The sequence below is a fragment of the Chiloscyllium plagiosum genome, chromosome 3, assembly GCF_004010195.1.
Source record: "Chiloscyllium plagiosum isolate BGI_BamShark_2017 chromosome 3, ASM401019v2, whole genome shotgun sequence".
Lineage (NCBI taxonomy): Eukaryota > Metazoa > Chordata > Chondrichthyes > Orectolobiformes > Hemiscylliidae > Chiloscyllium > Chiloscyllium plagiosum.
This window is the reverse complement of record NC_057712.1, coordinates 103,174,518-103,197,086: the sequence shown is the minus strand read 5'-3', so window position 1 is coordinate 103,197,086 and position 22,569 is coordinate 103,174,518. Positions and strand designations below refer to the sequence as shown.

Sequence of the window (22,569 nt, the reverse complement as noted above, 5' to 3'; positions counted from 1 at the left end):
CACCTCCCACATATAGAATCATAGAGCCAGAGAGATGTACAGCATGGAAACAGATCCTTCGGTCCAACCTGTCCATGCTGATCAGATATCCCAACCCAATCTAGTCCCATCTGCCAGCACCCGGCCCTTATTCCTCCAAACCCTTCCTATTCATATACCCATCCAAATGCCCATTTAAATGTTGCAATTGTACAAACCTCCACCACTTTCTCTGGCAGTTCATTCCATACACATACCACTCTCTGCGTGAAAAAGTTGCCTCTTAGGTCTCTTTTATATCTTTCCCCTGTCACCCTAAACCCATGCCTGCTAGTTCTGGACTCCCTGACCCCAGGGAAAAGACTTTGTCTATTTATCCTATCCATCCCCCTCGTGATTTTATAAACCTCTATAAGGTTACCCCTCAGCCTCCGACACCCCAAGGAAACCAGCCCTTGCCTATTCAACCTCTCCCTGTAGCTCAAATCATCCAACCCTGGCAACATCCTTGTAAATCTTTTCTGAACCCTTTCAAGTTTCACAACATCTTTCCAATAGGAAGGAGACCAGAATTGCATGGCTGCAACATGACCTCCCAACTCCTGTACTCAATACTCTGACCAATAAAGGAAAGCATACCAAACGTCTTCTTCACTATCCGATCTACCTGCGACTCCATTTTCAAGGTGCTATGAACCTGCACTCCAAGGTCTCTTTGTTCAGCAACACTCCCTAGGACCTTACCATTAAGTGTATAAGTCCTGCTAAGATTTGCTTTCCCAAAATGCAGCACCTTGCATTTATCTGAACTAAACTCCATCTGCTACTTCTCAGCCCATTGGCCCATCTGATCAAGAACCCGTTGCAATCTGAGGAAACCTTCTTCGCTGACCACTACACCTCCAATTTTGGTGTCATCTGCAAACTTACTAACTATACCTTTTATGCTCTCATCCAAACCATTTATGTAAATAACAAAAAGTAGACGACCCAGCACCGATCCTTGTGACACTCCACTGGTCACAGGCCTCCAGTCTGAAAAACAACCCTCCACCACCACCCTCTGTTTTCTACCTTTGAGCCAGTTCTGTATCCAAACGGCTAGTTCTCCCTTTATTCCGTGAGATCTAACCTTGCTAAACGATCTCCCATGGGAAACCTAGTTGAACGCCTTACTGAAGTCCATGAGACTATCCACCTGCAGGAAACACAAAGGGAACCGAAACCTGTCAGTGAGGAAGGACCTATTAAACCCAGGGATTGGGCGTACATGCGGGTTTTTCGAAATCGCTGGAATAAGCCCAGGAGAGAGGGACATTTTGTAGTGACTAAGGCATCACCTACTGCTATCCAAGTGGAAGGGCCACACATATGGTACCACCTTAATCATTGTACTAAAGTTCTCCCACCAGCACAAATTAACACTGAGATAAGTGGAGCTGAGGCCGAGGAACGTGGACTCGGGCAGGCCACAAGGAGGCTCATACCCCTCAGCAGGGTTCCGAACAAGGTACAGGTGAAGTTCTTGGGGATACTGACCATTCCAGAAATGATTATGATGGAGATGTGGAGCGTAGTTCTCCTGGCAACAGGGATGGGAAAGACATGGGGGATGCCCCTTTAACCCTCCCTCTCTGATGCCAGGCCTGCATACTCAGACTTGGAGACCATCAACTTGGCAGACTGGACTGGTAATGCCAGGATCATTCAGGCTGGGAGGCAAAGACGTATTAGAAGTGCAGACCTTGTTGCCCTAACATGGGTATGCGCCCATGACAATCGCTGGTATCAATGAGCAAACTATGCGGCTGTAATAATGGCTAGAAAGGACTGTTTCTTATGTACTAAGGCAACCCCCTCATACTGTATTGTCCCTATGGCCTATAAGGAGAAAGTGAGGACTGCAGATGCTGGAGATCAGAACTGAAAAATGTGTTGCTGGAAAAGTGCAGCAGGTCAGGCAGCATCCAAGGAGCAGGAGAATCGACGTTTCGGGCATAAGCCCTTCTTCAGGAATGAGGAAGGTGTGCCAAGCAGGCTAAGATAAAAGGTAGGGAGGAGGGACTTGGGGGAGGGGCGTTGGGAATGCGATAGGTGGAAGGAGGTTAAGGTGAGGTTGATAGGCCGGAGAGGCGGTGGGGGCGGAGAGGTCGGGAAGAAGCTTGCAGGTCAAGAAGGCGGTGCTGAGTCCGAGGGTTGGGACTGAGAAAAGGTGGGGGGGAGGGGAAATGAGGAAGCTGGAGAAAACTACATTCATCCCTTGTGGTTGGATGGTTCCTAGGCGGAAGATGAGGCCTATATGAGGCCTATGGCCTATAACTCAACCACCTGTATTCAATGGCATTTGCAGCACTCTAGCCGACCTCTTAATCTGGATGATTCATCAATTTACAGGCAATTCCATTGCCCATTTGGTGCAACCTACTTCAGGCCTCTACGTCCTCTCAACAGGATGATGTGGGCAGGCAGCAACGCCAACGGTGGTGTGGCTATAGTACCCCGTGGTCCACCAGTAAGTCTAATTGCACATTCCCCGTGGCTGCTTTCAGGATATGGGAAGCGTTGAGTTTTGAATGCTTTAAGCGAAATGGCTCCACACCAGTAGGCTATTTTAAGGGTCTATGCGGGAATATGATTGAAGTAGAGGTGGACACCACATTTGGGGCTGTTTTAAATTCTCAACGTGTCCCACTGGCAGATACTCGGTGGCTGTGTGGTAAGAAAGGAGGGTTGCGCCCGACGCTGCCCACTGACTGGAGTGGCAGCTGTGCCCGTGTAATGCTCCTACACGATGTGGTTATATCGCCACACGCGCAGCTTGATGTTACGTCACAGTCAGCTTTGCACCGAACTAAGTGACGGTATGTTCGTGATCCGACAATTTGGATTGATAGTATTGGACAGCCAAGAGGTATTCCTAATGAGTTTAAGGCCCGCAATGAGATTGCCGTGGGCTGGGAGGCTCTCATCCCAGTGATAGGGGTTAGCAGGAATGCTGAATGGATTAATTACATTTATTACAACCAGCAGAGATTTATCAATTATACTGATGATGCCCTTATGGTCTTGGGAGAACAATTGGATGCTCCTACTAAAATGACATGGCAAAACAGACTGGCCTTGGATTGAATCCTGGCAGAAAAAGGCAGGGTTTGCATGATGTTTGGGGAACATTGCTGTACCTTTATACCTAACAACACTAGCCCAGGGGGAATCTTTTACTAAAGCAATGGAAAAACTAAAGCATCTAAGACCAGAGCTAAAAGATAATGTGGGGTTTGGTCATCAGGCTTTTGATTGGCTGAATAATATATTAGCGTCTTGGGGAGCATGGTTTTCAAGATTGGTCTTATTGTAGTTGCAGTTTTGCTTGTTGCCTTCGTCTTTTGTCATGCTTTACCTTTTATTAAGTCCTTTTAGTTTGCGTCACTACACGGCAACTTGTGGTCATTTCAACTACCCCAGGAAGTACTTACTCCTCTGATGGAATCCCACCACTCTACTATTATGATCTAACAACTGCCACGGTGCAATGAATATGACCACGTGGGGTCGTCGATGATACTTCTGAAGAATGCACGGGTCCTAGATTGTGAGGGATCTTGGGTCTTTTTTCCTGTTCTGGTTATTGGAGGACAGGTTTTTGGCCCAAGGGACCCCAGGAATGGAGGAAGAACTCTTTAAGTCTTAGACTCCAAAAATTATTTAGTCCGTGTTGGGACCCACATTACTTGTATTGGGCACAAGAGGGGCTGAGCTTATTGTCTTCTTTCTCTAGGTGAGACCAGTAGGTCTCAAAGGGGGGAAATGGCAAATAAAGAACATGAAAGCATGGGAAGGGTTAAAGCATGAAGACCACTGGCAATCTGTGGTCTGTGAAAGGCAGGATGGGATAAGAATAGTGGAATGCTCTTACACCAATTAGCAGAGTAAGGTTAAGGCTGAAGGGTCACTATGGTGAAATGAGATAACAGTTAGTAGAGGTAGTTTTCCTGTTAAGTGTTATTATGACAGGATTGGGGCCATAAATATTTGGGACATGACATTAAAATATCTAATTAATAGTTAGTAGAGTCAGCTTGAGATAGGCGACTATTGTAATAGATGGAATAGCTAAATATCTATCATGACAGGTTCATCTGGAATGGAAGATCACTGTAGCAGAGGTAATAATAAATATCTAATCATGACATGAAGAAAATATTAAGTAGGGTCTGGATTGAAAGACCATTGTTGCAAAAAGCTAGCAATAAATATCTAAGCATGGCATTAGAATAACATTAAGTAGAATGTACAACTAAAGAGATAATGGGAACTAACATCATTGGTTTATTGTGTAGCCAGAGTGAGGTACTTTGATTAATATAGTTGACATGCTGATAAGCTAACGGAAGCATGATTAAAAAAATATAAAAATCCACGGACCATGAGGTCCGTGGGCATTCAAGAATCTGCTTTCTCAGTGTCACGGTTTTTTGCTTGCAAATAAAAAACCTACTTCTTAAAGAACTCTTTGAGTTTTCTGGTTATTCTGTATATTTTCTCCATGACAGTGGTAGACAAACAAAACACTTCAAAGTCACTCTGAAGCTTTCCATGAAATGCAAAGCATTCAATTTAGTTGCTTGCTACTAATCTTTCAGAATGAGAGCAACCTAACCATTAGGCTATATCATCCTTTGAATTACAGTATCTTAATGATAAGGCAGAGTGGTGACAAGGAAAGAGAGAGAAAAACAAGAAAACACTGGCAGCATTTTTTGTAACATTGTCAAATTTCATCACAGTATCAAGTCATCTGCTGCTAAAATCTTCATCCAAGTTTTAGTCCCAAATTTGTAAACTTGAGCTTATCCAAAACTCTTCAGCCAACATCCTAATTTGTCCCAAGCCTCAATCACCCATCCACTCTGTGCTTGCAAATCTACATTGATTCCCTAAAGTCCTCAAGAAAAGCAGCAAGTTTAACTGCAACTGTGGAGAGAAAAAATATCAGTATTTCAAATGAAATATGACTCTTGTTTAGAATTTTGGAATGTCCAGTTGCAGTAAAAAGGGGTGATATCTAGTTCGACCACTGAAACACTAGTGCTGCCTCACAGTGCCAAAGAACCTGGGTTTGATTCCAGTCTTAGCCGACTGATTGTGCAAACTCCACACATTCTCCTGTGTCTGCATGGGTTTGGTCCAGGTGCTCCGGTTTCCTCTCACAGTACAAAGATGTGCAGGTTAGGTGGATTGGAATGAAAAATTGCCCATAGTGTCCAGGCATGTGCAGGTCAGACTAGTTAACCATGGGAAATGCAGGGATGTGCAGGCCAGACTAGCTTGCCATGTGAAATGCAGGGTTACAGCGACAGGATAGAGTGGTGGGTGTGGGTGGGATGCTCTTTGGAGGGTCAGTGTGGATAGCTTAAATGGCCTACATCCACAATGTAAAAAAAACAAAAAAAAAACTGCAGGTAAGCTATCCTTTTGCTATTGACCTTGAGACCCGTTAAAAGCCATTCACATTGGGTGTGGAGACATGTGTAGGTTCCCCAAATATAAATTGGAAAGTAACTCCACAATAGTTAATCATCTTTCAATTAAATTCTAGAAAATTTCTCAATGACAACTAATAATTTTCCTGTCAAAATGATACCGAGGGATACTTTTATTGGATTTTATGTAAACCCTCATGTTATTGTTGACTACCTCTTAACAATGGTCCCCAAAAATATGTATTCCCAAACCTGGCAAGCCTTTTCCTGCCCCTTCTTGAGTAAACAAGCAGATGGTTTTGCTATCTGTAATTCGATCACTTTTCTTTCCACTGAAACAAATGGAATTAAAATGAATAGCAGACTGGATCTATATCGAAGATGAATTGTAAATGTTTCTTTCACATTGCTGTGTTAAATTGTTAATAAAAGAGTTTAGTTATTATTGACATTGTTACTTCCAATGGTCGACATGATGTGGAGGTGCCGGTGTTGGACTGAGGTGAACAAAGTCAGAAGTCACATGACACCGGGTTACAATCCAACAGGTTTATTTAAAATCACAAGCTTTCAGAAACATTGCTCTGTTGTCAAGTGATGAAGAAGCAGCGCTCTGAAAGCTTGGGATTTAAACTAAACCTGTTGGACAATAACCTGTTTAGTGGCCCTTCTGACTTTGTCCAATGGTTGGCCTCTGGAATGTAAGGTGGAGACAGGGGCAACTGAGGCTTTCAAAGTGATTTGGAACATTTTCTCTAACGGAACAACTTGCAGGGCTGAAGGGTTGAAACAGGACAGATGCACAAGGTGAACTGCTTCCTTCAGAGTGCCAGTTCCCCCATATGGGCTCAATGGCCTCTTTCTGTGTATGAAATAGATTCTGATGCTGTGTGCGCATGCGACTACAACTTCCGTGATGCTGTTCGGCAAAGCGCATGCTCAGTGAAACCGAGGACCGAGCCGAGCCCGGAGTTGGAGGCCAGAACGGCCGAACTGTGGAGTGGCTTTCCCTCCACTCCACTTTGAGGACGATCGGAGGTACTGCCGGAGGGGTCGGAGATGTCGGACGCAACTCCGCAATTCCCTGCGCCCCGTTCCCAGCAGCGGGTGTCCGCGGGCGGCCGGAAGAAGGTGGGTGAATTGGGGCCGAGAGTGGAGTCAGGCTCGGTCTGAGTGACAGGAGCTGGGCCCCGGACTGGCCCGGGCTGGGGACAGCTGTCAGTCAAACCGCTCCCCGCTGTCACGTGATACTCATTCAGTGGGCTCGCGGCCGCTCAAGCAGTTTGCAAAAGGAAAGTCCGATCTCTGCTCACTGTCGACAGTTCCGTTCCAGGGGCATCCCACACCAGTGGGCAGGGCTAATGTTAAATACGAAATTGCAATGTTACATTTAAACAGCAAGTGAAAGTAGCGATCTCCAGTTATAAACTTTAAGGTCCGCTGTGCTTAAATTCGAGCGCATGCACACCAAAAATAACATTTTGAATAATATTTTGAAAGAAACTTCTGTGCTGAAGCAATGACCAATACACTAATATTGTTACAAATATGATGTTTTGCAAGTTAGTTGCCACTTATTCTTTAAGGTGCTATTCGCTATGCATAATTGCTTTCGATGGCGAGGTACAGACTGATAAGGCAATATGGTTTATTTCTGCTGGGATATGGCAAGACTAGGGTTAGGACTTAACAGTAATCTAGGTTTGTTCAATATATCCTATCAGTTGCATGACACTGTGATCTTTTGCTATAAATTCTGTGTCTTATAATCCTGCTCCACAGCACTCTGGAAGCTAGTTTTTCCAAATAAACCTGTTGGACGATAACCTGGTGTGTGATTTTTAAATTTGTCCACCCCAGTTCAACACCGGCGCCTCCACATCAGGGCTAGAATCTGATCTCGGTTGTGGAATCACTTAGCCTTGCCTGTTGCATGCTGCTTCTGCGCTTTGACATGCAAGTAATCTTGTGTTGTGGCTTCTCTAAATTGATGAAGGACTTATGCCCGGAACGTCGATTCTGCTGCTCCTTGGATGCTGCCTGACCTGTTGTGCTTTTCCAGCACCACACTCTCGACTGACCTCCAGCATCTGCAGTCCTCAATTCCTCCGCTTCATCCAAATTGACATCTCCTAATTTCCAGCTTTGCTTATGATATGCCCTCCTTCACTCCTTGTTGAACAAAACGTGACCTCCTTTAAGGGTAATTACACCATTGTTGCTGCATCCTCTTTCCTTGATGCCAAAGTGAATTAACATTATGGAAAATAAAATCCATCTCCGGTCATCAGATCTTTGTGACAAGCTTTGAGGTTAATGGCAAGCTAACCACAAAATCCAGGCTGTTCATGACATGCCACTGTTGACACTGATGCCAAAACCCAGTTAAGTGGTTTTGCTTGACCGTTCCAGTGGCCCTGTGACAAATATGAGTACTGCTGGCAGGGTTTTTATTGGTTATTGTGGGTAGAAACTATTCAAGAGCTACATTGCAAAGAAGAGTGATAATGGAAACAAAGCACTGCAAGTGCTGGAATTTTGAAATAAAAATGAAATGTGCTGGAGAAAATCAGCAGGTCTTGCAGTATCTGTGGAGAGAGAAAGAGTTAATGTTTCAAGTCCATCATGAATCTTCAGAGCACAGAAAACAGGATTGTGTACTTTCTTTTTCTTTGTTGGAAATTTTGGTCCCTTTGGTCCTTCGTCCAAATCATGTTTATGAATCGTAAAGAGGTGAGGCGCAGCACCAATGCCTGTGGCACAACACTCGTAATATCCTGTCAGCCTGCAAAAAGATCCAATTATTCTGACCTTCTTCCTATAGTTAGCCAGTCAATCATTCTTTGACACCATTAAGATAACTCCTCCCCCCAAAACCAGTAAGGTTTAGTTTTCCTCAGTAACCTTTGATATGACACCTTATCAAGTGTCTTAGAGTCATGGAGATGTACAGCATGGAAACAGACCCTCCGGTCCAACCCGTCCATGCCGACCAGATATCCCAACACAATCTAGTCCCATCTGCCAGCACTCAGCACTATGACTACTATGACTAATCCACCTAGCCTGCACATCTCTAGCCATTATGAGACAATTTAATGTGTCCAAACAACCTTACCAGGACATGTCTGGAGTGTGGGAGGAAACTGGAGCACCTGACAGAAATCCCACAGACACGGGGAAGACGTAACCTCCACACAGATAGAGACCCGAGGCTAGAATCAAACCCATGTCCCTGGTGCTTTGAGGCAGTAGTGCTAGCCACTGAGCCCCATTGATGCTTTCCCTAGTTTCTTTATTTAAACACTGATGCTAGGTCCACCCATTAGAACTTTCCTTTCTGATAGGATTATATCTATTCTGAGTACGGGCAGACTGATCTTGAATCTGTTCATAAGTCGATTTGTATGCAAATTGGAACACAATGCAGGACAATATAAAATAGCCATTTGTCAGTACAGGAAATGTTCATGTGTCAGATCTTTAAAATTATGCCCCTGTATGAGATTACATTTGTAAGTATAAATATTTGAAAGCTGGACATTTGTAATTCAGGGACCCCCTGCATTCTGAAATAGCTCCTTAAACGTATGTTAGCACTTCTTTGTTGATCTATTCCCTATGATAACATGCAGTTCATTTCAGTAGCTCTGCTTTCCTGTGCATGTAGTTGCCCTTAGTTAAGTTTAAAGTATTAGCCTTGGAGCCAAACTCCTTATCAAACTGGATGTAAAATTCAGCTATATTGTGGTTGCTATTATCCAGGAGTGCTTTTATTTGGGGATCATTAATTTATTCTGTCATATTGCAATATCAAGCCAAAGATAACCTGGTCAGTTCCAAAACTAAGAAACTATCTTGACAGCATTCTGAGAGTTCATCATTCAGGCTATCGCTGCTAATCTGACTTTTCCGGTTTATATTTAGGTTAAAGTTGCCCATGGTTATTGACATCCCTTTGTAACAACCATCCAATACTACTGAATACTTTGCCAACATTATGGTTACTGTTAGTGGGCTGTAGATTTCTTTTATATTACTCATTTTCACATCCTGATGTTATGCACTAAGTTTGTCTCAAACTATTGTACAGATACCATTCTTGATTAATACTGCCAATCATCCACCAGTAACTTTCTATCTTTCTTGAATGTCATATACCTCTAAATTTTCAGGGCCCAATTCCTGTCATCCTAAAACTATGTTTTTGCAATGGCTGTTCAATTGCATTTATTTACTTTAGTGTGAGCTATCAATTGCTTACCTTGCTATGAATGCTGCATATATTCAGATATAGAGCTTTGGCCTTGTCTTTTCATTATTTTGGTATTAAGTTTTGATTGTTGGTATTCTGAAGATTTTGTCTGTGTCCCTTCTTGCCAGTTTCTGACCCTCATTTCCCAGATTGATATTTTTCTCTCTTGTCTCTACTGTTTTATTCAAAACACCTTTCCACATTTGATGCCTTGCTGCCAACTTTCTATTTTAAAGCCTCCTCTATTTCCCAAGTTGTGTGGTTTACAAAACACTAGTACCACCACGGTTCAGGTGTAGACTATCCCAACGGTCTAATCTCTACTTTCCCCAGTACTGATGCCAATAGCCTACACATTGGAACACATTTCTCCCACACCAGTCTCTGAGCCTCGTATTCATCTCCCTGGTGTTAAGTACCCGATGCTAATGTTCATGGGGCTCAGGCAAAAATACAGAGATTATAACTAATAATTACTTTACCTCAGTATTTGCCACAGCAAAGGAGGATAGCTTGTAGCAAGTCCCGAGAAAACATGGAAACGTAAAAGCTAGCAGCTGACGTAGGCAGTTCAATTGGGTCTGCTCCTCCATTCAGTATGGTCATGGCTGATCAGGGAGCTCAATACCTTAATCATGGTCTCACCCCATATTCCTTGATCCCTTTTGACTTTAGTTCCCTCATCTGAATCATTAGCCTATATTGGTACCCCACTCGTCACTGCCCGCCATTCAGAAAAAGACTCAATAATTCTTACTCTTCGTTTCGTCTCTGCTAACCAATTTTGTATTCGTCTCGATACGCTACCCCTTTCACTTTAATTTTATACATTGAATCTCCTCTGTCGGACTTTGTGGAAAGCCTTCTGAAAGACCAAATAAACCGCATCCACATGCTCATCTGATAAACTGTATGGATTACAGCCTCAAAGAACGCTAGTAGATTTGTTAAGTGTGATTTACAAAATAAATCAATCATGACTCTGTCTGATTCTATTGCTGTTGTCTAATGCATAATCTGATAATGGACTCTAGCATCTTCCCCACTGCTTATATTAGGCTCAGTGGTCTGTACTTTCCTGTTTCCTTGCTGTCGTCTTTTTTTAAATAGTGGTATTAAATTAGCTACAGTCCAATCTGTAGATACTTTTCCAGAGTCTAAAGAATGGTGACCACCAATGCATCCACTATCTCTAGGGCCACTTCTCCTTATGTACTCTGGGATGAAGATTATCAGGCCTTGGGGATTTATCAGCCTTCCATCCCACCAATTTCTCCCATACCATTTCTCTACAAATGCAAATTTGCTTCAGTTCCTCCTTTCACTAAACCCTGTGTTCCCTGTAATTTCTGTTATTTGTACCCTTCTTTGTGAAGACAGAAGTGAAGTATGAATTTCATTCATTAACCATTTCTCTGTTTCCCCATTATAAATTCCTCTGTAAGAGACCTACGTTAGGTTTTACCAATCTTTTTCTGTTTGCATATAGAAACGTTTACAGTCAGTTCTTGTGTTTCCTGCAAGCTTAGTCTCAATCTCTATTTTCGCCTTCTTAATCATTCCCTTTGTTCTCCTTTGCTGAGTTTCTAAACTGTTCCCAATCCTCAGCCATGTGGTTCTTTTCCTGTTAATTTGTACACCTCTGTTTTTGGATCTAGTACTATTTCTAATTTCCCTTGTAAAGTCATGGTTTGGCCACTGACCCCCTTGCACTCTTGCCCACAATAGGAATTTTTGTAGTTCATCCATTCATTCTTTGAATGTTTGCAATTTCCTATCCGCTGTTATTCATTTCAGTAACATTTCCCAACCCGTCATAGTCAACTCATGCCTCACGCCGTCATTGTTTCCTTGATTTAGATTCTGGACTCTAGTCTTAGAATCAAGAAATTAATAGTGTATAAGGAAATAAAATTATTGGAAGTAAAATATTTATAATAAGGAAATTAGTAAAACTGAAGACCAGTTAGCCTAACATGTCTGTTGGGGAAATTGTTGGAGTCCATAATCAAGGATAGGGTAACTGAGCACTTCAAATTTTCAGTTAATCAAGGAGAGCCAGCGTGGATTCATGACGGGTAGTCATGTCTGACAAACCTCATTGTATTTTGTTTTGAGCAGGTTACTGAGGAACAACAGTGTATTAACTGAAATAATGTATCAACTATCTAGACTTTTGTTATTTTATGGACTTCCATCTATTCACCTCAAAATCAATGCATCTGTAAAAACAAATGTTCTTGAATATATCTAAGTAGCTGAGGTTATTTAATCCTGAAATTGTTTTTGTAGCTTTCCTATTGCCTTTTCAGTATATTATCCACCACTTTAAATTATCTTTTCTGATTTACCGAATGATATATTGACAAAATGATGCCTTTTAATTTATTGTGAATGGCTGTATGAGTGCAACAAAGTATCCTATTAGCTTTAGTTGCAGATTCTCTGTCGTGGTCATGATTTGAAAGTCCTCTAATAGTGGTTTCTTACATATCACTGATTTTAATTAGAGTAGATTACTTACAGTGTGGAAACAGGCCCTTCGGCCCAACAAGTCCACACCGACCCGCAACCCACCCATTCCCCTACATTTACCCCTTTACCTAACACTACGGGCAATTTAGCATAGCCAATTCACCTGACCTGCACATCTTTGGACTGTGGGAGCACCCGGAGGAAACCCACGCAGACACGGGGAGAATGTGCAAACTCCACACAGTCAGTCGCCTGAGTTGGGAATTGAACCCGGGTCTCTGGTGCTGTGAGGCAGCAGTGCTCACCACTGTGCCACCCTAATTAATTGTTCTGCCATTGGCAAGGCTCGAAGCTCTGAAATTTGTCAACCTCTATAAGGTCACCCCCTTCTATGTTAACTTTTTTTTAAAGGAATTAGAATATGAGAGTGAAGATTTCTTACTGAAATTGTATAAGGTTTAAGTGGGAGCATACTAAATGTGGAATATTGTATACGTTAGGACTTTTTAACTTAAGGAAGCATGTTCTTCATTTAGAAGGAATGTAGTGAAAATTCAGTAAATTTCTGGCCTACAAAAATCATCACATGATGAGAAATCGAGGAGCCTGGGGCTATATTACATGAAATTTAGAAAAACTAGAATCCTCTGAAACATATCAAAGTCTTTAGAGACTTGACAGGGAAATATTGGAAGGATGTTTCATCTGGTCTGGAAATCTAGAATGGTGACTCTCACATCAAATATAAGATATTACAGTATAACGATATAAGACTAGGTGCAAAGAAATGTCTTCATTTCGAGGATTGTAGATTCTTTGGAATTCTTTATCATATAATGGAATGTTCAGATGTTGAGTATATTCAAGACTAAGAGTGATAGATTTTTGGATGCTAAAGGGATATTAAGAGATTCTGGGGATATAGGAATACGTGGAAAGGTGGAATTGAGGTATAAATCTAGTCATCATTGTAATGACTGGCAGAGCAAGCTCAAAAGGCCATTTGGCCTAGTCCAGCTTCTTTTTCTTACGTTTTTAAAGTACATTGTTGTTATTGTCCGTTATCTTTCAATGACCAGAACTGGATGGAGTATTCAAGAAGTCATGCATTTTAATCAGAACGCTGTGTTGTACGTTTAAATTAATTTTCTTAGCCTTATGATCTACTGGTTTGAGTACAAAGTAACAGAAAATAAATACCTTGGGAACAAATGAAATTATTGCATCGAAGTTGAACTGTGACATCCACCTTGAAGTTTTAAAGTGGGTCGAATTTTTGTGTTTTGGGGACTACTTTTGATTTTCCAGGGTTCTTCCTTCATTCTCACTAACTGCATTGTTACATGTAGTATCATGTAGTATCATCATTTATTGTATTTGTATTGACATGTGGAATGTTTGGAGTCGCACAAGCATAATTACAAGAATTAATCATTATCGTCAGATGTTATCAACCTTCCATTAAAATTAAAGTCACAGCACATGGTCAGGCAGTAATTTTCAAGCTGCCACAGTATTTCAATAGTTACTACACAATAAAGCATTTTAATAATAAAAGTTTTTTTCAAAATAACTTGCACACAAATTGCATATGCATAAAGATGGAACATTTTAATCAGCAATTACTACCCTTATCACTGTATTTCAGATCACAGTTTAAGATTTAGGTTTATGTATTGATCTCGCATTATTATTCTTCTCACATCAATTGCTGTTTGCAGAAGAGATTTCCAAACTTTCAGAAGTCTTCCCTGTGGTGACCTTTATTGGCTTGGTTGAAGGTATTTTCTTGAGCAGTCAGGGAGGCTTGTGAAATATGTGTTATAAGACAGATGACCAGTCCACTGCCTTCCTGCCCACCTCCTAGACTATTTTATATGATTCCATAGTTGGGCAAGATGCATACTAAGGTGCACTCTGATGCTCTTAACTACCCAATTAATGGACAGTTAAGGACCTCATTCGGCCTCCAAAGCTGTAATGCGCTGGGCATTGGAAGATGGAGTACAGTGAGAATCATGTCTTTTTCCATGTGAACCGAAAAGCAGGAAAGAAAGAGCTTGCCTCCTTTGGCGCTCCTCTGTGCACATGGAGGGAATCTTCCCTGATACACATCCCCTTAGTACATTTGTCGGGATTCCAAAACCCAAACTCCTACTCCTCCCTCACGTGGCAGCCTTGCCTCTGCTGCTGCTTGCTCACCTGGCAGCCTCTTGTGTCCTGCTGCAGATTCCTGCCTGTCTTTTCAGCCAACTGTTTACCCCCCCTGTACTCTGCCATTCCTCCATCACCAGCAGGCTTTCTCCTTTGCAATCTCTTACCTCCACTCTGGTGTTCAATCCATTGCACCATTACTTACCTTCCCACTACTCTCAACTCTTTCAATCACAGCCTGTTTCTCTCATGCTTGCTATTGATGGACTCACTTTCTCACAGCAAGTGCAGGAGAGATATGACCTGCGATTGGATGATCAGCTCCTTTCAGATTCTGCTACTTCCAATTGTCCACCACGTGAATTTTCTCAAATTGGTTGACTTGTAATTACATTTTCAGAGGCATTACGCAAACTTTCAATTCGCCTACTATAGCTTGTATATTTTGAACCCAGATTTGAAATTTCAAGGTTTATAAGTAGCAAAATATGTGTATCATACACTTCAGCAATTGACCTGCAAGTGCTTGTAATGTCATTGTAAGATATCTGAACAAATTGCTGGTCTTTAGACTGAAGTTGTGTCTTGTAAATACCACATTAATTAAATCCCATGGATATGTCTTGTTTCTAGATATTAAGCCTCTTCATTTTTTAATCTAAATTTTCATGTGAAGCTAAGTGCCATTTCCACAATGTCTTTATTAATCTATGATATCCTTCCCCAAAAGGTGCAGCTGAAACCAGGTCGAAGTCTGATGGACTGGATCCGTCTAACAAAGAGCGGAAAGGATATGACAGGATTGCATGGGAGGCTTATTGCAGTAACAGAGGAAGAACTTGCTAAACACAATAAGAAGACTGACTGCTGGATGTGTATCAGAGGTAGGACAGCCAAAAGCAAGAGACATAAGTTAAAGTAGTAATCTTGGAATTGTGGAAGTTGAACATTAATGGACTTATTTTTACTTCAAAAAGAGAAAATTGTGATAGTGAAGATTTTTTATGATAAATTCTCAATTTTAATTCTAGACCGATCCAACTTGATGACAATCCAACATGTTGGAAATGGGCCTTTTGGCAGAACTATGATTGTTCTGGTAAACAGTAGCTCTAAAAGCAGGCAAGCATTCACAGTTCTAAGTGATGGCATTTATATTAGTAACAATGACCATGAGTCTGTTGTATTATGAAAAACCTGTTAGATTCACTAATGTCTTTTTGGGAAGAAGACCTTGCTGCTATTACTTTTTCTGCCCCATGTATGACTCCAATCGCACTAAGAGAAAGTGAGGACTGCAGATGCTAGAGATCAGAGTCGAAAGTGTGCTGGTGGAAAAGCACAGCAGGTCAGGCAGCATCTGAGGAACAGGAGAATCAACGTTTCGGGCATTAGCCCAAACGAACTAGTCCTACTAACCTGGATAACTCAACTTTGCTCTGAGATGACATCAGTAAGGCCTTTTGTTTCATCCTAATACTCCAATGCCACTATAAGGTTCTTTAACTAACCCTAGCATGGATAAGTGTCCACACATTTTATTTTAGATTGTGAATTCTGAAGGTTTGGCCACCTTACAGGTCTTGGTATAAAAGGGACAGGCGCAACCTAGATACGAAATTGGTTGAGTGATAGGAAACCAAGTAATGGTCAATGGATGTTTTTCAGTCTGAAGCAAGGTTTGTACTGGAGATCCCCAGGATCTGTACTGGGGCCCTTGCTTTTTATGATATACATGACGTAGATCTTGGTGTGCAGGGACAATTTCAAAGTTTGCAGATGAATCTAAATTTGGAAGAATTATAAACTGTGAGAAGACTGTGTGGCACTCCAGAGGGACATTGACAAGTTGGTGGAATAGGTGCAGATGAGGTTCCTGGCTTAGTTATAGGAGACAGAAAGTAGCAGTGGAAGGATGCTTTTCAGAATGGAGGGTTGTGACTAGTGGTGTTCCACAGGGATCAGTGCTGGAACTTCCACTGTTGGTGATATACACAAATGATTTGGAGGAAAATGTAGCTGGTCTAATTAGTATATTTGTGGGTGATACTAAGGTTGGTAGAGTAGCGGATAGTGAGAAAGATTGTCAAAGGATACCGCTGGATAGAGATCAGTTGGAGAAATGGGCAGAAAAATGGCAAATGAGTTTAATCAGAACAAATGTGAGGTGATGCATTTTGGAAGGTCAAATACAGGTGGAAATTATGCAGTGAATGACAGAATCTTTAGGATATGAAGAGGGACCTGGGTGTGCAGGTCCACAGATCACTGAAGGTGGCAGCGCATGTAGGTAAGATAGTAAAAAAGGCTTATGGCATGCATGCCCTCATTAGAAGGGGTATTGAGTTTAAGAATAGACAAGTTATGCTGCAGCTTTATAGGACTTTAGTTGGCCATATTTAGAATATTGCATACAGTTCTGGTCACCTCACTACCAGAAGAATGTGGATGCTTCGGAGAGAGTACAGAAGAGGTTTACCAGGATGTTGACTGGCATGGGGGATTTTAGCTTTGAAGAAAGATTGGATAGACTGGATTTGTTTTCACTGGAACGCAGGAGATTGAGGAGAGACCTAATAGAAGTTTATAAGATTGCGAATGGAATAGATAAAATGGAAAGTGTGTGAAGCTTTTTCCCAGAATGGAGGTACCAATTACTAGGAGATACAGGTTCAAGGAGCAAGGGGAGGGGAGTTTAAAAGAGATTTGCGAGGCATGTTTTTCACACAAAGGGTGGTAAGTGCCTGGAATGCATTGCCAGAGGAGATGGTGGAAGCAGACACAATAGCAGCATTCAAGAAGCATTGGGATGAATACATAAATAAGAAGGGAATAGAGGGATATAGATCCTGTAAGTGAAGACAGTTTTGGTATGGAAGGGCAAAATGTGTCAGCATAAGCTTGCAGGGGCCAAAGGGCTTGTCCTGTGCTGTATTGTTCTTTGTTCAGTGAATGCATTGGAGGTGTGCAGAAGTGATTTACAAGAATGGTACCAGGAATGAGAAACTTCAGCTATGAGGAAAGGTTGAAGAAGTTGGGACTGTTCTCCTTGGAGGGACGAAAGTTGAGAGGACACTCATGAGATACCAAAATCATGTATTATCTGGACAGAGTAGATAGGGTGAAGCTGTTCCCACTTGTAAAAGGAACAAGAGCAAGAGAACGTAGATTTAAAATGATATCCAAATGAAGCAAGGGTGATGTGAGAAAAAAAAAGTTTTGCTCAGCAAGCAGTTAGGATATGGAATGCACTGCCTGCAAGTGTGATGGAGGCAGATTCAATTAAGACACTCAGCATTGGGATGATTATTTGGATAGAATCGGTGTGCAAAGTTATCAAGAAAAACAGGAGATTGGCACGAAGTAATGATGCTAGTTTGAAGAACCAGTGTAGGAAAGTGTGCTGAATGGTTTCCTTCTGCACCATTACACTTCTGAGATAGAAAAAGAAACATAATTATCCACATGGCCATTCTTGCCCTTCTTGTAGGATTAAGTTTGACTAAATATCAGTCTGATGACAATATTTAGCTATTTGGCAATAAAATTGGAACACTGAGATTGTGTTTCTTTTAATCTGACTTTTAGTTTTGAACAACTTTTAAATTTACAATGTTTTTGTTTTTTAAGTTTGACCAGGTACCTCACAAAAGGTTAAGCTGTAAGGTGAGACCCCAGGGTGATGGAGGTAGTGTATTAGCATGGATTGAGAATTGGTTCATGGAGAGGAAACAGCAAGTGGCGATAAGGGATTCTTTTTCAGTTAGAAAAAATGACTTGAAGGAAGGAAGTGAACGTACTGTTGTAAAATTTGCAGATGACTCAAAATTAGATGGAAATGCAGTTTGCAAGGGGGGTAGAAACAGATTACAGTGAGATTGATAGGTTAAGTAAGTGGTCAAAACATTGGCAAATGGAGTGGGAAAATACAACGTTGTTCATTTTAGAAGGGAGAACAATTGAAGAGAATATTATTTGAATGGAGAGAAGCTGCAGAAAGCTGCAAAACAAAGGACTGGGAGGTACTTGTGCACGAAACAGAGAAAGCTAGCACACAGGTACTGTGGGTTATTAAGAAATCTGATGGAATGTTGCCCTTATTCCAAGGGGCCTGGAGTATAAGAGTAGGGAAGCCTTACTGCAACTGTGCAAAATGCCATGAGACCATATCTGAAGTACTGAGCAGTTTTGGTCCCCTTATTTAAGGACATATTATAATTTAAGTCAGTTCAGAGAAGTTTGCTGGGCTGCTCGCTAGTATGGAAGAATTGTGTTATGACCAAAGATTAAACAGGTTGAGACTATAATAACTGGAGTTTAGAAGAAAGAAAGGTGATCTAATTGATGTATACAGGATTCTTAAGGGGCTTTGACGGTAAACGCTGAGAAGGTGTTTCCTATTGTGGGAGAGTCTTTAATAAGAGGGCATAGTTTCAAAATAAACAGGCACCAATTTAAGGTTGAGAATGAGGAGAAATGTCTTTTGTCAGAGGATTGAGAGTGTTTGGAAGTCCATGCCACAGAAAGGTTTGGGGACAGAGTCCTTTTGTGTATTTAAGGCTGAGATCGATAGCTTCTTGATCAGTAGGGAAATCAAGGGTTATGATAAAGGCAGGAAGGTGGACGTGAGAAATGTTGAATCAGTTATGGTCCTATTTAATGACAAATAGGCTTGAGGTGCTGAAGAGTTTATTCCTGTTCCTATTTCTTGTGGTCTAATACAGATTTGTTCCCAATTTGCTGTTGCATTTTCATTTAACTTATTCTGTATTTGTATTATTAAGTTACTGCCACTGCCAATGTATACTTTTAATGCCATTTGAAGCGTATTTCACTTTACCAAAGCTGTAATCATTCTTTTAAATTCCAGTTCCCAAGATTTCTATTTCTTTCAATTCCACTCCCAATTTGGAATTTCATTTTCACTTGCAGTGTTTGTAATTTTTATTTTTGTTTGCAGTTGTTTTGTACTTTTCCACTCAATCCCACTCTTTTTCTCCTGCTCTTCTCTTTTTGACATATTGCTTGAATTTTTAAAACATTTTATTTTCTATCGACATGTAAGTCACCGGAAGGTTTGATGCTTATTTCTCACCTTAGGTGCTGAGAAAGTGATGGTTGGGTGACTTTTCTAATGTTGAATTGTTCTTGTAGTTAAAGATCACACAACACCAGGTTATAGTCCAAAAGATTTATTTGGAAGTACAAGCTTCCAGAGTGCTGCTCCTTCATCAGGCAGCTAGTGGGGCAGGATCATAGGGCACAGAATTAATAGTAAAAGATCAAAGTGTCATACAGTTGATGCAATGTATTGGAGCAAACCTCGTTTGCTGTTAAGTCTTTAATCACTTAGAATGAGTTGCAGGTTTCGATTCTTTAATATGTAAATCCCAGAACTTCTTTCAAGTCACATTCCCAAGATAACTTAAGATTTTATTTTTAAAAATGACGTCTCCGCTCCGACAATGCATTAAAGGTATGAGGTTAGAGCCTGTCTATATTCCAACCACGAGTTTCCCCAGACCAGATCTGTTTCCAAAGTAGGAATTTATAAAATGTCACTTGGACTGACTGCTTACAGATTGTGTGCTTTTTGAACAACATAGAACGTATCTGCAAACACAAACCTGCAAATGTAAATTCAATCCATAGACTTAAATGTGTGTGCGCACACATGTGAGGGGGAGAGTGTGTGTGTATGTGCGCGCGCATATACATGCGAGTGTAACGAAGTACATGCCTATGAGAGAATGTGGGGGTGTACGTGTGTGTGCGCGTGTGAGAGAGAGCGTGTGTCTGTGAGAGGTGTGCGTGAGTGTGATCATGTGTAAGTGTGTGTGTGTGCGCACATGTGTGTGTAGAGGGGTTACCTGAGACCTCAACCGGATCTTGGGTTCACGTCACAGTACAGGTGACCCCACTACATTATACACACACGTACAAATACACATTTACAATTGATAACACTCAGACACTCGTGGACCCCCTCTCAGACATACGTTCTCTCTCTCTCTCTCTTTCCCCCCCCCCCACACACACACACAATACACACACCCCTTTCACAGGCATATACTCAGTTACACTCACACACACTGTCTCCATCTCTCCCACTCACACTTAAACTCACACACTCTCTGTCTTTCCCTCACACCCACGCACCCACACATATAAGTCTATGGGGTGAATTTGCATTTGCAGATACATTCTATTTTGTTCAAAAAGCACACAATCTGTAAGCAGTCAATTCATGTAACATTTTATAAATTCCTACCTTGGAAATAGAACCGGTCTCATTCAAGGTTGGAATACAGACAGACTAACCTCACACCGTTAACTGAGCTGAGATGTCACCTGCTTTTATAAAACCTTAAGGTATCTTGGAAATGTGACTTGAAAGAAGTTCTCAGATTTACATATTAAAGAATCAAAACCTGCAACACATTCTAACTGATTAAAGATGTAACAGCAATCTAGATTTGTTCAATACATCATATCAGTAGTATGACACTTTGAGCTTTTACTATAAATTCTTTGATATGCCTTAACTTTCCTTCTGAAACTTTTTGCCACTGATAGGCAAAATTTTTATTACACTCTTGCATTATTTTAAATTCTTACTGCCCAAGTTCTTATGCATAATTCCTGCATTTCACTGCAATTCCACATTTTCCTTTCTTCTATTTGAGCGTCTTACCCTTATCATGTGACGTGATATAAGGTCACACATGATTACATTTCTTCTTCCCCTTTGTTGAATTTGGTGGAAAATATTGATTTGATCATGCAAGCTTGAAAGATTTTAAAATAGATTTGAAATGCTTTCGAAATAAAGCTTTTGTGGCACAGTGGATGGCACTCTGCCGATAATCCAGAAATTTCCAGCTTTGCATCCTGCCCTGGTGGCCTGCTTCACAACGTGGCAATATCTACCTGCAAATACTTACAACACGACCTATAGCAGGCGATAAAAATAGCAGAGATTCCTGGTCAGACATGTGATGATTGTCACTATCTATTTCTCCAGACTACAACCTATGTGTAAAAGTGCCTATCATCACAGTAGCTCAAATAACACACTATCAGTTCTGAAGTATAAATGTTCATGACCAAATGTATCAATGTCCTGAAAACTGGAGACCAGATAAATAACTAAAGACACACAGTGGGACTCTATGGTTGTCCTATGTGGGAATTACCTGGGAAGTTTAACCTTTCATTGGGCAATTCCTCTGCTTTGTGAATGTTTTCAACCCATGAGCAAGAGTAAGTGACTTTGGATAGTTCCGCAGTACTTGTTTTGCTAGTTACCCAAAAAACGTCAGAAGATAAAAACTTTGTCTGACATATAGGTAACTGCACAAGCCAGCCCCTCCCTCACACCCAACTCAAATCTAATACTCTGAATCTGACCAGACTTTACTCCAATTCCATGGTAACTATTTCCCTCTCTGCCCTCTTGACAACTGTCCTTCCAACCCAATTATATCTTCAACCACCCTCCCAGCCAAACACTACTAACCCCATTCCTGCCATGCACCCCTCTTTCTCACTGACTGCCAATCCTGACTTGACTCAACTACCTGCTCATTCACCCTCCCCATTTGTCCATCAGAACCAACCTCACTATCTATCTGTTTACCCATTTATGTGCTCTACTTATTCTATGTATTCTAGCCACCTTAAGCACCTTCCCACTCAGCCACTTATCCAACTATCCATTTACACAATTGACCACTGACTCATTCTCACATTCATTCACTCACCTATTCACTAACATTCATAATGAGCCTTTAAACTTAACATATGAGGGCTAGTGCCATAAAAGGAGCTTTCAATGTCTTCACCTGACACCATCCAGCTTTGATGGAATTCCCCGAGGGATGTGCACTCCGCATTTCTATAAGATTTGGATTGATAGACCTTAACATCAGGTCATAGGAAATTTTGTGCCCAGCAGCAATCTAACTCTCATTGCTGCTGCTGTGAAGATTTCGACCCAAGTGTAGGTTTCACTAGTCATTTGCACTCTGGTACTTTGTCTTCAAGTCCCCGTATTCTGCATTGTGAACACAAGAGGGCATTTACTTTCTGCATTACAATTAGTGAGAATCTTTTTTTTAAATCACGATTGGGAATTGTTTGCAATGTTACAGCAGAAAAAAAAAATCAGCAAGTCCATTTTGTTGAGCTACAGACTACCATGGAATACAATAGTTTTCTCTA

At 41.3% G+C, this 22,569-nt stretch overlaps 1 protein-coding gene across 4 annotated transcripts in view; it reads left to right on the top strand.

The window, feature by feature from the left end:
* Positions 1 to 6,368: 6,368 nt before the first annotated feature.
* LOC122548401 (cytochrome b5 reductase 4) overlaps positions 6,369 to 22,569 on the top strand; it is a 106,789-nt gene continuing 90,588 nt past the window's right edge. The window contains exons 1-2 of one of the 4 annotated variants that reach the window (XM_043687004.1): positions 6,369 to 6,593; positions 15,077 to 15,230. In XM_043687004.1, the coding sequence (XP_043542939.1) occupies positions 6,522 to 6,593; positions 15,077 to 15,230 (226 nt within the window). In that variant the 5' untranslated portion in view covers positions 6,369 to 6,521. The remainder of the gene's footprint in view (positions 6,594 to 15,076; positions 15,231 to 22,569) is intronic. The other 3 variants (XM_043687003.1, XM_043687000.1, XM_043687002.1) reach the window with 3 other exon arrangements.